Below are 13,086 nucleotides of genomic sequence, written 5' to 3'. Positions count from 1 at the left end.
GAAATCTAAATAAATAAATAAATAAATAAATAAAATATCATACTAGGTTGTGGAGCATGCTCCCCATTGATATAAGAGGATTGTCTTAGTTGTTCTTATGGCCTTCAGCAGAGCCATAAAGACCCATCTTTTTAGCCTGGCTTTTAATGATAGCTAGTTTTAATGTTAACTATCTATCTAACATATTTCTATACTGCCCAAAACTTGCATCTCTGGGCAGTTTACTGATTTTAATTGTAATTTGCTTTTAACTGATTTTTTATTTTAATTATTAATTGATTTTAATTGTTTTTTATTTCAATGTAAACCACCCTGAGCTACCTTGGAAGGGTGGTATATAAATAATAAAAAATATATACCTCTCACCAGAAAACTGTCTTCTTCAAGATGCACAAGTCCATGCCATAGCATTATTTTTACATAGAACACATTAACACATGACGCTCCAGGCAACATATATGAATAACCATATATAGTGATCAGCCTCCCCTCCCTCTAAAGCAGGGGTGTCAAACTGTGGCCCTCCAGCTGTTGTTGGCCTACAACCCAACATCTCCAATAACAATGGCCAGTAGCCAAGGATGATGGGAGTTGTAGGCCAAGATCTGCAGGAGGGCCACAGTTTGACATCCCTGTTCTAAAGAGTTAACAGGAAGTTAACTCTTGTCTTGATAGACAGGCTGGTGAACTCCCGGGCAGCCAATTAGTACACCAGGTGGGTGGGACCTAGAGAGTGGTTGCTGGGAATTCTGGGAACAAGAAAGGAAGTTCTGTGCTGGAGAAGTGTGTGAGTAAAGGCTTAGTAGGAGCATGGAGTTTGCTCCCTCATGGCAGGAGCCAGCATGGAGGTTCCTTTCATGAAATAACTCTGCAGATCCTTGAGAGACAGGATTGCAAAAAGATTGATTCTCATCAGGTGTTGGGTGAGTTTTCAAAGAAAAGAGAATTCAGTATAGGGAACAGTTTGTTAGACAGATTTTGTGTTAGATACTTATATTTCTTTGTGTGTGTGCTTTGCATATTCCTGATACTGTTCTATTATCATTTACCTGCAACATAATTAAAATAAAATACACTAACCTATGCTCAACCCACCTAAGGCATTGCAAAAGACTTTATAAACTTCTAAGCATGCCTAAATGCAACCTGAAACAGAAGACAACCTATTTTTGTACCCTACTAATTATTTCTGAGTGTATTTAAAACCTATACACCTCAGACAAAAGCAGTCTGTAGTAACTGAATAAAACTGATTTTGTTCTTTTCTTTTTACAAGCCTCTCGGAGTTGGTTTTTAACTCAAGAAAAAGGGAGGGCAGAAAGGAGATTTACCTGGTGCAAAAGCATCCTCAAGTGCTCAGCAGCTATAAGTTTTTTCATCACGCGTAGGCCTACACGTGGAAGGTTTTTGTACTTATCCAATAGCAAAATAAAGAGAGTTTTCCCTGGAATCCCAACCCAAGCCCAGGGAGGTTCAAGCTCTGTTGATAAGAGGGGTGGTGGCAACAGCATTTTAATTCTACTGGAAATATAGATTAGAAGCCCAGCCAGGCAGCTTGCCAGGGATGATTCAGCATTCCCCCCCTGATGTGAGCTGCTCTGAGACAAAGACTTTAATCTGTTACACCATATATTCATTCATGGGATTTGAGCCATCCCAGATCATACACCCACACAAATAGGAAACAGTCCCCTATTAGAGGTTTTAGCATCTTGTCTGGTCCAATGCTTCATTTCTGTACAAGATACTGACAAGCACACTGGCCCAGTCCAGTACTAACCCATTCATATATAAAAGAACATAAGAACAGCCTTTCTGATCAGACCTAAGGCCTATCTAGTCGAGCACTTTGTTTCATAGAGTGGCCACTCAGATGCCTTGGGAAGGCATCCTGGCACTGCTCCTCTGCAACTGGTACTTGGAGCCATCCTGCCTCTGAACATGGAGGTAGCCTACAGCCATCAGCACTAGAAGCCACTGACAAACTTGTCCTTCATGAATTTGTCTAAACTTCGCTTAAAGTCTTCCAGGCTGATGACCATCCTATGTCAGAGAATACAGAGCTGATGCTGTGCACCTCAAAATAAGCTCCAAGACACCCCAAATTGGATGCCCACATGACTAGGAGACAGCATCCTACGAGATGCCTTAGCATCATGTCCCTCCTTTCCTCACTGAGGCTGACAGAATCCACCAACTGTCCCGTGAGCCAAATAAGGAGAAGTAAAGAAACCAGCAACGTGAAAGATCACCATTGCCATCTCCATCAGCTGCTGCTTCTCAAGATGGACTGGGTTCTCACAAAGGCCCACAGATATTTTGACATTGCTTTTATTGTTTTGCCATTATTTTTGGCAATTTTTATTTACCACCTTATGTATGGCTCATTTTCTATGTAAACTGCTTTAAGGACTTTTCTTGAAAAGCAGTATTTGTTGAAGTAGCAGTAGAACAGTTCCAAGGGAGGAAAAAAAATATTATTGAACCAATTTAGGTCCATGGTGTAGATATACCCAAATAATTCAGTTATTTTTAAAGAGAACAATTGTTTTGATTTTGAGTACATGGATTATAGAAAACAATTTAGTAGTGTTAAAACATTAGTTTTTAATTTATGAAAATGAATCTCTCTCAACTACTTTTTTCTCATTAAGCAGAAGCTTCCTCTTCTGTTTCCTCCTTCATTGCATGCATTTCAATTTTAGCTAGCACTTTAACTTGTTTCACTATAACAAATAGAGTAACATCACTCCAAGTCCTCCTTCCAAGACATTTCTTTTATACCTACAATCAAATCTGATCTAGTTCTAAAATGCATGTATAGTTTGATGTTATATTGTTTTTCTTTCATATTTCACAACCCTCCAACACGCACATGAAAGGATTTCCTTTGGAACACAGATTTCCTCTTCTCTGAAAGATTCCCCTTCTTGTTGTTATTGTCTCATTAGCCTTTCATACCTATCGCCACCCTTTTCATGAAATTAATTTATGATGTGGCACCTTTCTGCAAAAGAAATCCTCTATTTTTATTATCCTTTTTTAAAGTCTGTCCAGATAGGTTTTCTCTGTATTTCTCATTGCACTCCTAAAACCTTCAGCAGGAATTTCTCATTGCACTCCTAAAACCTTCAGCAGGAATACTTTGGTTTGTGTCAGTTGAAGCCAATTAAAGTTATAGTAACTATCTATCTGAATATTAGACTCTATGGTTACCAATTTTTTGACAGAGCATTTGTGCCTTTAATAAAGTTGTGCAACATACTGAAATTTAGAAGCAACAGCTTTTCTCATCCCTGCATCTCTATGCCAGGAAAGCTTCACACTGGATTTCTGTTAATGGTGCAACTGTTAGAAAGAACAGGATCCTGTGACCCTTCTCAGACCTATACCAACCACGCCCTGTTGGTATGCAATGTTCCACTCAGCCATCTGAAATCTGGCACATACCAGATTTTGTCTTGCAATGCATCTCACTGCAGAGAGAGTGGTGAGAGCCATAAAATAAGACCACAGACTGATGTCATGAGGAACGTATGGGTAGAAACATGTACAACTCTGCCACCCGCTCAGATATCCCCCTGCCTGTCTATGTCAGCAAAAGCATGCATGTTCAAAGGCTAGAGACTAATGACTCATTGGATCACATTCTGCTGAGAGCTGAAATATATACTATACACTACAGTATGGGGCAAAAGTGGACCAAGACCCACTCACACAGATGCGCTTGGCAATGGCAAAGAGAACAAAGAGGCACCATGGTTTGGAATAAGCGGCAAACCATGTGGGATGGCCACTTATGCAACTGTTTTTTCCTAATAAGTGCTCCTTTAATTTAATACAATTTGACTTAAAGCATTGCTGGTTTAAGGGTAGGAAACTGAGGCCAGTCTGTCATCTATTCAGGGGCTCTCACGGAAGTGGTATTCTTTTCCTCATGAACCCTGAAGGGCACAAATTTGGAGGCAGGCATTGCTGCTGTCATTCCTTAGGACAGGGGAGTCAAACTGTGGCCTTCCATCTCTTGCTGGCCTACAACCATCTCCAGTCACAATGGCCAGTAGCCAGGGATGATGGGAGCTGTAGGCCGACAACTGCTGGAGGGATGGTCACAGCCCTGCCTTAGGGTGTGCAGTCTTGGCTGGCCGAGGCCTGAAAAAGGTTTGCTTACACATTGCAGCAGATGAAGCTGACATCCAAAGGAAGGAGATCAAGTGAAAACCTGCTCATGCTCATTTAGAAAGCAGCAGGGGGGGGGGGTCACTTGAACTTGGGGCCGACGTGATGTGACAAGGTGATAACTTTTATAAACCTTGGATCTCTTGCATGTGGGAGGACCCTGCCCCCATCAGAGTAACTACACAGAGCTAAATCTCAGATTTCAGTGGGGCTTATTTCTATGTAATGCCTTCAGGATTAGTGTACAACTGAGAACTGCTGGATAAAAATAAAGATTACATACTGCCCTCAGCCTTCACGCTGAATTCCTGCTAGTGTGAATACTAGCAGTATACTGCATTCTCCCTTGCAAGATCTTGGATAACGCACAATTGCAAATTGTTTTGATTCAAGAGTGGTTGCAACCATTTACATTTTAATAGTTAATAAAGGAGACGTCTTAATGTACTTTCTGGCTTTTTGTGTATGTATGTTGTCACATGAGCATAAACCTAGCTTTGAAAAGCCCTCTGTCAAACTGTTGAGTAATTGTGTCTCAATATAATGTTTGCAATTGCAAGCCCAAGTTCCTGATTCCTAGCTATGCTGAGTAATGTCACAAGACCTTGCTTTAGTTATGCCCAGCCAGTTTGAGATTATTTTGCATGAAATGTATCTAAACCCATTCAAAGAGGCCAGGGCCCAGCTACCAAACAACTTTTTTTAATGTTAGTGTCCGAGCAGGAACTGAACCAGATAACTAAATATGTGATGAAACTGAGCAGAACCCAACTCAAATTTGTAATGGTTTGATTCCCTCCATCTAGAAGGCCATATCTGGAAGGCCATATCTAGAAGGCCATATCTGGAAGGCCATATCTGGCCCATCGGGACTTTTTTGCTGGCCCCAGAGGTTGGCCCAAAGTTTTGTGGTGCCTGAGGTGAGGTACAAAATGCTACCTTGCCCCTCGGCCCTAGTGGGCCGAGGGGCAAGGCCCAACCCCCTTTCCAAATTAAGCTTTGAAAGTGCATGAGGGGCAGGGAGAGGGGAAAGTTGCTATCTGTCTCCTCTTCTCTCATGTGGTGGTTAACTGATAATTGCTTTCATTAAATTTTTAATGAGTAATTAATTGCTTTCATTTATATTTAATCATTAATGTTAATGTAATCATTAGTGTGCTGAACATTTACCTCGGCCCCCATGCACCAAGTCACGGTTGGTTCTGGCCCACTGGGGTATTTGAGTTGTGCACCCCAGTTGCTCTCCTACAAGGCAGACCTGGAATCCATTCACCGTCTGCCCCACCCATCATAATCTTCATCAGTCAAGTCTCTTTAAAATGTCAAGTCTTGAATCCACAATACTGTGGAACTATAGGTCTGTGTTATTATTCCTGGACAAGGTGGTTTAGTGAGTGATGACAAATTTTTATTATATTTTTATACTGCCCTTCAATCAGTGAGTCCCAGGGTCGTTTACAACACAGAATAAAACATTAAACACACAATAAACAATTCAATATATCAAGCAGTAGAGAAAAGTCAATATTAAAAATCAAACTTGATGGATGCTTAAAAGCCTGGAAAATAAATGCCGCTTCCCACCACTACGCCCAAGCGGTGGGGTGGGGGCGGGTTGTGCGTCTGGCCTGAGAGGCAGGCACGGCAATGCCATCTTGGCCCCCTTCATGTGGCCAGGGTCTGGCCAATCAGGAGAGGGGGCCGGGGGAAAGAGCTAACCCGGCAGCCTCCTTATCAACAGTCTCTCTGCATTGCTGCAAAGGGGGCACCACACATCTTGGTCGTTCACCTGGGAGGCAACAACTTGGGTTTGCTACAAGGCAGGGCCCTGGCAATCGAGGATTTTCGGGGCCTGGCAGCCCGATGGCCCAAGATGTGGTTGGTCTGGTCCAACCTGCTACCGAGGACATGCTGGAGGGGCCAGGGGGGCCCCCTGTGCTTCAATAGGGTGCATAAGGAAGTAAATAAGGCGGTTGGGTGCGTGATCACTGCCTTAGGGTAACACAGCACCCTGACATACGAGTACAGGATGCAACCCTGTACAGAAGGGGATGGAGTGCATCACCAGGGGAACGAGGTGTTCCTCCAGAATTTTCAATGTGGTCTTCAGGAGGTACTAGTGGGGTGGGGAAAGCAGGGCTAAACAGAGGTTTGCCCCACTTCTGTGGCAGGAGAGTGAGGGTGTTGGGTAGGTAGATTCAGGGATCGGTGTTTGGCTGGAGGGCCAGTTAGGTGGGGTGGGTGGGTCAAGGAACAGCCTTTCAGGGCTTGACTCACCGGCTCAGAGCTTTGACGGCTTGGGTTGGGGGGGTTGGACCACCCCCCTTGGTGGGGTGGAGCCCCACAGGGAGAGGAGGTCAGGACTTGGAGCCTGACCAAATCAGGACCCGGCCCTTCGCCCTGGTGTGGGGTGCCCTTCACTAGGAAGGGCCACCACGCGAGAGTACCCACACTCTGGTTAATCTGGACCCCGTTGCAAGTGTTGTTACCTCTGTACAATAATAAAGTGGCCCTTATTTACTCCAACTAAGTGTGTCCTGTCTTCATTGGGGCCTGGGGGTGTAATAAGTATTTGCCTAGTGCCAAAAGGTAGGAGTTTAGGTACAAGGTGAGCTGCTTTGGAAAATCCATAATCAGGTTGCCACCACCAAACAGCCCTCTCCCTGACTGCCACCTGCTTCATCTCAGACAGAAGGGGTGCCTAGAGCTCCAGGCACTTTTGGATGATAAGTTTAATTTAATTTTAAATTAAGTTTAATCTTTTGGGATTATGAAGTTTAATCCAAATAAGACAGAGGTACTGACTGTGGGGGATCGGGACCCAAAAGATGGTTTAGATCTGCTTCTGTGCCCGTCGTGCGCACGACAGACGGACGGGCACGTGCGGGCACGACGGGCGCACGGGCAGTCGCAACTTTCAGCCACTTCTGGCCGACAGGGGGAACGGGGTGGCAGGGAGGAACGCTGCCGCCCCGAGGGGCTTGGACTTTGAAGAGTGCCGGCGGGGGAAACGCGGGGGGGGTGAGTACACTCTCCCCCGCCCTTAAAGACCTACCCCCGCCGGTGCCGAAGCACCGAATCCCGCCCCAGCGCCGAAACGTTTCGGAGGCCTTTACAATGGCCTCTGAAACGTTTCGGGCACATCCCTAGTGCATATGCTGGTAATCTCTAGGCTTGACTACTGTAATGCACTCTACATGGGGCTGCCTTTGTACATAGTACGGAAACTACAATTGGTATAGAACGTGGCAGCCAGACTGGTCTCTGGGATATCCTGAAGGGACCATATAACACAGATTTTAAAAGAAATGCACTGGCTGCCGATATGTTCCCAGGCAAAATACCAAGTGCTGGTTGTTACCTAAAAAGCTCTTAATGGCTTGCATTCAATGTATTTAAGAGAGTGCCTTCTTTGTCATGAACGTCTGTTGCCTATTACTTCTGGAGAGATCCGGTTATGGTTGGTAGCGACTTGGACCAGACCTTCTCTGTGGCTGCCCTAGGGCTTTGGAACATGCTCCCTGCTGAAATAAGAGCATCTCCTTCTGTTTGCTTTTAGGAAGTCCCTCAAGATGCACCTGTTTTCGCAGGCTTTTAACTGAAATCAATTTTAAACTGCTTAATTTGTTTTATTAGACTGTTTTTACTATATATTGTACAATTTTAACTGTTTTTACTCTGTTTTATATTGTGTTTTAACTTTTGTATACCACCTAGAGATGTACATGTCAGGCAGTATAAAAATGATAATAGATAAATAAACAAACATAAAGGAAATTCTCTAGAGCCTTTACAAACTAGTTTCTGGCTCTGGTTTGGGATGAAACCACTTTTGTCACCTTAAGAGATGACCTATATGATGAGATGCACAGAAGAAAGTGACCTGGTTGATTCTCTGGAGCTCTTAGTGGCCTTCTCTACTGTGGTGTTCTTGCAGACCACTTGTGTAAGTTGGGGGCACTGTTTTCCATTTGTTCTACTCCTGCCTCCTAAAAGGAGGAGATTTATACTACTCCTAAAAGGTTTGTTCTACTCCTGCCTCCTAAAAAGAGGAGAGCTGGTCTTGTGGTAGCAAGCATGGCTTGTCCCCTTAGCTAAGCAAGGTCCACCCTGGTTGCATCTGAATGGGAGACTTGATGTGTGAGCACTGTAAGATATTCTCCTCAGGGGATGGAGCCACTCTGGGAAGAGCATCTAGGTTCCAAGTTCCCTCCCTGGCATCTCCAAGATAGGGCTGAGAGAGACTCCTGCCTGCAACCTTGGAGAAGCCGCTGCCAGTCTGTGTAGACAATACTGAGCTAGATGGACCAATGGTCTAACTCAGTATATGGCAGATTCCTATGCTGCTATGTAACAGTTCCAAATAGTGGTGTTGTGAGATTACTGCTCGGCTCAAAGAGAATTATTCTACAGCATTCTGAAGTTCCATTTTGTCTCCCAGGCTCTTAAACATTTACATGGAGCCACAGAGTGAGACAGTTCTAGAGGCCAAATGTGATGTCACCAATATGCTGATGACATCCAACTTTGTTTCTCCTTTCCCCCAGCACAGGTGTAACAGAAACACAAGTGACTGACTGAGGCCAGTAAAGAGCTGAATGAAAGTGAATATGCTGAAATGCAATCCAGACAAGACAGAGGTGCTGATATTAACCTGGATATGGATGATAATCTTGTTTTTGATAAGATACCATTGCCTGTTAAGGACTAGGCTTGCAGTCTAGAAGTTTTCCTAGATTCAGGTGACTGCCTTGGCCAGGTGTATGGTCTTTCAACTTCAGCTAGTTTGCCAGCCATGTCCTTTTATGTAGAGCCGCTATTCTGCATACTCTGGTAGCTTCTAGATTTGACTTTTACAATCCACTGTATAGGGGACTGCCTTTGAAGAGAGTTCAGAAACTTTGCTGGTACAGACTACAACAGCCCAGCTCCCAATTGGGACCTAATTATAGGATACATATAATAGTATGTGTCGATGGTATGTCAATAGTATGATTGACATCAGTTACTATTTATTCCCAACTGAATTCAAGGTGCTGGTTTTTACCTATAATGCCCTAAATCAGGGCTGTTAAGCCCCCAGCCCGTGGGCTGGATCCAGCTTGTGCAGCTCCTTCCTCTGGCCCTCCGACCTTTCTTCATCCCCCACGCTGTGCTGTGCAGCTCCTTCCTTACCCTACCCAGTGTCAAAACTGGTGGCTTCCTTCCCGCCACTCACACACACACTGTGTCGCTCCTTGTGCTAGACGGGGCTTCCTTTCCCCTTGAAGCCGCTCCTTCCTTTCCCCTCACCTCCCACCTTGCCAAAGCACCGGCGGCTTCCTTCTTCCCCACACCAGTATTTCTCTCCCCCTCTTCCATCCTCTTCCTCTCTCTCATCAAGCCTGCCCATCACCTTTCTCTCCCTTGCCCCCTCCTCAAGCCTCTCCACCCCCTTTCTCTTATCAAGCCTCCCTCCCCACTCCACCCCACCCCACCCATTCTCCCTGGTCACTGGAAGTATAATATTCAGACTTCTTTCCAAAAACTACCAAATAATTTTAATTTTCCGTGAGCATATTCCAGTGTAAAAGCAGTGCATTCAGTACATTTAATTGGCAGGGCAAGAAAAGGGAGAAGAAAGGGAATGAGAAAAAAGTGGGGAGGAAGACAGAAGGTGGTATGAGGTGGGTGCAAGGTGACAGAAGGTGAAGAGAGGCTATGTGTGACCACCCCAGAGATGCATCGGAATTAGCCCACCACCACCTAATCTGGCCCACCACCAGATTTGAGTTTGACACCCCTGCTTTAAAGCTTACCACAGAATTAAGACTCTTGCATCTCCTATTATTTAACACCTCTTGTTAAATGTATCTCCTCTATAATGCCTACTTCATGAATTTAGTGAAGCAGACTGCAATCCATGAAAGCTTAGTATACATGGTGTGACAAGTATTTTTAATGCCCCAATCTTGAAATTGCCAGGTCACTGTAGCTGTGTACTGACAGTAAGTACATGTTTTTGTGTGAATGACTACCCATGCATTCATTTCAAAACTGAACATGTGTACAGATTCTCTCAGATACAAGTAAAGCTAGGAAGTGTACTACTGTACATACATTGAACATAATGTGTGAATACAATCTGTATCCATGCATACAGATTGCATGCATGCTGAACATAACACAAGAATTGAACTTGTGCCTCTCAGCTTCAGTTCTGCCTTTGTACTTTGGAAATAGTGACTTAATAGTTTCAAGCCTGAAATTAGACTGCAACATATTTTACCATATTAAAGTTGTAATGTAATGCACCCTTACTTAGGTGTAAGCTCCACTATAGTGAACATGACTTACTTCCTAGTAAGCATATAAAGGACTGAGCTGCACCAGTGATCTATTGTAAGCAGCTGGATCACCACTGGCAAAGACAGTACTGGGCTAGATGGCCAGACCATGCATGACAACTCCTACAAGCCACCTAATGGTGCAGCGGGGAAGTAACTTGCCTAGGGAGCAAGAGGTTGATGGTTCAAATCCCTGCTGGTATGTCTCCCAAACTATGGGAAACACCTATATCGGACAGCAGTGATATAGATATAGGAAGATGCTGAAAAGCATCATCTGCGTGGGAGATGGCAATGGTATACCTCTCCTGTATTCTACCAAGGAAAACCACATGGCTCTGTGCTCACCAGGAGTCCACACTGACTTGACTGGGGGCCCCCAAGCAGACTGGACCGCTCCTCCCCTGCCGCCGCCCTTGCCACGCCGCCACTTATCTTTGCCCCTGTGTGGCAGCAGGTGTTGTGGCTGGGCCTTTCTTTTCCAGCCAGTCGGCAGGCCACTCTCTTACCAGCTGGCCAAACGGCACACGTGCACAGTTCCAACTATGGAAGTCGCACACCTGTGATGTCACAGGCATGCAATGTCAATAGTTGGAACTGCACATGGGCGCAGTTCATGGCCAGAGAAAGAGGCTGGCCGGAGAGGAGAGGCCCAGACCAACCACAGCACCTGCCACCATCACATGAGCAAAGATAAGAAGCAATGGCCGTGCAAAGGCAGGGGTGGCGGTGCAAGGATGGTGGCAGCGGCGGGGAGAGATGTTTGTTGCCCCGTTCCTTGTGTTTGATGTCAGGTGCAGGGGGCGTGGCTTGTGGTGTGCATGCACTTTGCACGCATGATAGAGGGGGACCCCCTATACAGTTTTTGTCCCTGGACCTCTGGGAGTCTCACTAGGCCCCTGGGCACAACTTAACTTATATAAACGAACAAAACTACTCACACATGGGGAATGAGACGGAACTAATTCCGCAAAGTCCTTAAAGGTGCAGCCTTGGGCGCTGCTCAGCACCTGCGTCAGGTCGAAGATGCAAAGGGCCGTAGAAGACGGAGTGCTCCCAGCCTGAGCCGAGCCGAAAATCCCTACCCAGAAAACGCGCTGCTTGGACAGCTCGATCCAGCTGGAGGAGAGGATTTTGGTGCCGCGGGCGCATCGCAAGGCTGTTTGGCCGTAGCCGTGCCCCTGGAGGTGGTGCCTCTTCAAGTCTTGCGTGGTGATAACCATCAAGGGGTCCATGCTGTTGTTGGTGTGGTAGTAAGGAAAAAAGAAATGCCGTCCCCACTGATAGATATCCACGAAGTATAAGGAGTTATTTGCGTGTACCTTCAGCAGCCGACTTTCCGCCACTTCCTTTGTTTCTTCCTTAATATACATCACCTCGGTCCTCGGGACGCAACCGGGTTGGAGTATATGCAGGGGGGTAGTGGTGGCCACGATCAGATACCAATTCGAGTCGGCTTTGTATATTTTTCCGGCTGCTGAGCCCCGCTCCCAGCAGCTCACCAATTCGGACCCGAAGCGGTGCCCCCACTCCACGGTCTCGTTACTGCTTCTGAGGCGGTGCTGGTAGCAGTCGCCGTTCGGCAAGGTCCAACAGGTGAGTAGGCGGTCGTCCCCTTCGCCGAAGGGCAGCAGGAGCTTGTTGACAGTGCCGGGGGACTCCTGGCAAGAGGGGCTCGGGAGGGGCCCCTCTAGCGAGGGCTCCAGTTCGTAGAGGCAGTTGCCGGTGGCCACCCACACGCGCCTCAGGATCACGGCCAGGTTGTCGATGCTCCTGTTAAATTCTTGCTGCTGGCACACGACCCCCGCCGCGACCAAGGCCAGCAGCAGCCAGCAGCGGCCGCCGCCCGCCTCTTCCTTCATCCTTCGCAGCCAACCAGCCGCGCCTGGCAGCCCCACACTCCACCTGCCTAAAGCTTTGGAGCTGCCCGGCTGCGCCTCTGCGAGCCGCACGGCAACAAGCGCCCCATGGATATGTTGAGGGCAGGGGGGGCCTCTCTCCGTCTGCCACAGAAGTTCCTTTTCCCGCCTACATGGGATGGCTGTTGGTCCGCTTGGCTGACTTATGCAAGCTTCCCCCCGCCCTCCCCGCCTGGGAGGAGCGGCCTCCTTCCCCTTCCCCTCGCTGGTGGGCCTGGGAGCGCGTGAGTCTACGAAGACGCACGTGCTCATCAATAGCCTGCCCGGCGCTTCTTCCTGGCCCCCAAACGGCGAGGTGGGCTTTTGAGGCGGGCTTTGCGCTTCAGAGCGTCACAGGAGGGAAAATTATTAGGGAATGTTATGGGGCTATGCACGGGACCCAGGTCCAGTTCCAGGTGGGGACTCGGGGCCCGCCCTGCTGACCCCGCCCAATCCTCCCTACCCCGCTGTCCAGAGAGCAAGGTGGGGAGAGCAGCTGCCACTTGTTTGCTCATGTGTTTCAACAGGTCCAAATCTTACCTTCCAGCATGAGGGGGAGCACGAGAGCAGGAGCTAGTACTGCCTCTGCCAGATTCCCACCCCACCCCCAACAGGGGGCGGGATTGTGCTGCAAGCTTCTTGCCTCTGCATTAGTGATGTGCACGGTCTGGAGAAGTCCAGAC

The 13,086-nt window shown here is 46.9% G+C and overlaps 1 protein-coding gene across 3 annotated transcripts in view; it reads right to left on the bottom strand.

Moving 5' to 3' along the window:
* PLXNC1 (plexin C1) overlaps positions 1-12,766 on the bottom strand; it is a 97,606-nt gene extending 84,840 nt beyond the window's left edge. Inside the window, exon 1 of one of the 3 annotated variants that reach the window (XR_008308547.1) lies at positions 11,447-12,765. Coding sequence is in view for 2 of the 3 variants with exons in the window: in XM_053255788.1 (XP_053111763.1) it covers positions 11,447-12,676 (1,230 nt within the window). In the remaining variant the exon portion in view is untranslated. Of the gene's footprint in view, positions 1-11,446 lie in introns of all 3 variants that reach the window. The other 2 variants (XM_053255788.1, XM_053255787.1) reach the window with 2 other exon arrangements.
* Between the last annotated feature and the right edge of the window lie 320 nt (positions 12,767-13,086).

The sequence above is a fragment of the Hemicordylus capensis genome, chromosome 5 (assembly GCF_027244095.1).
Source record: "Hemicordylus capensis ecotype Gifberg chromosome 5, rHemCap1.1.pri, whole genome shotgun sequence".
Lineage (NCBI taxonomy): Eukaryota > Metazoa > Chordata > Lepidosauria > Squamata > Cordylidae > Hemicordylus > Hemicordylus capensis.
Note: the sequence above shows the minus strand (reverse complement) of the source record. Positions and strands in the feature narration are given on the sequence as shown.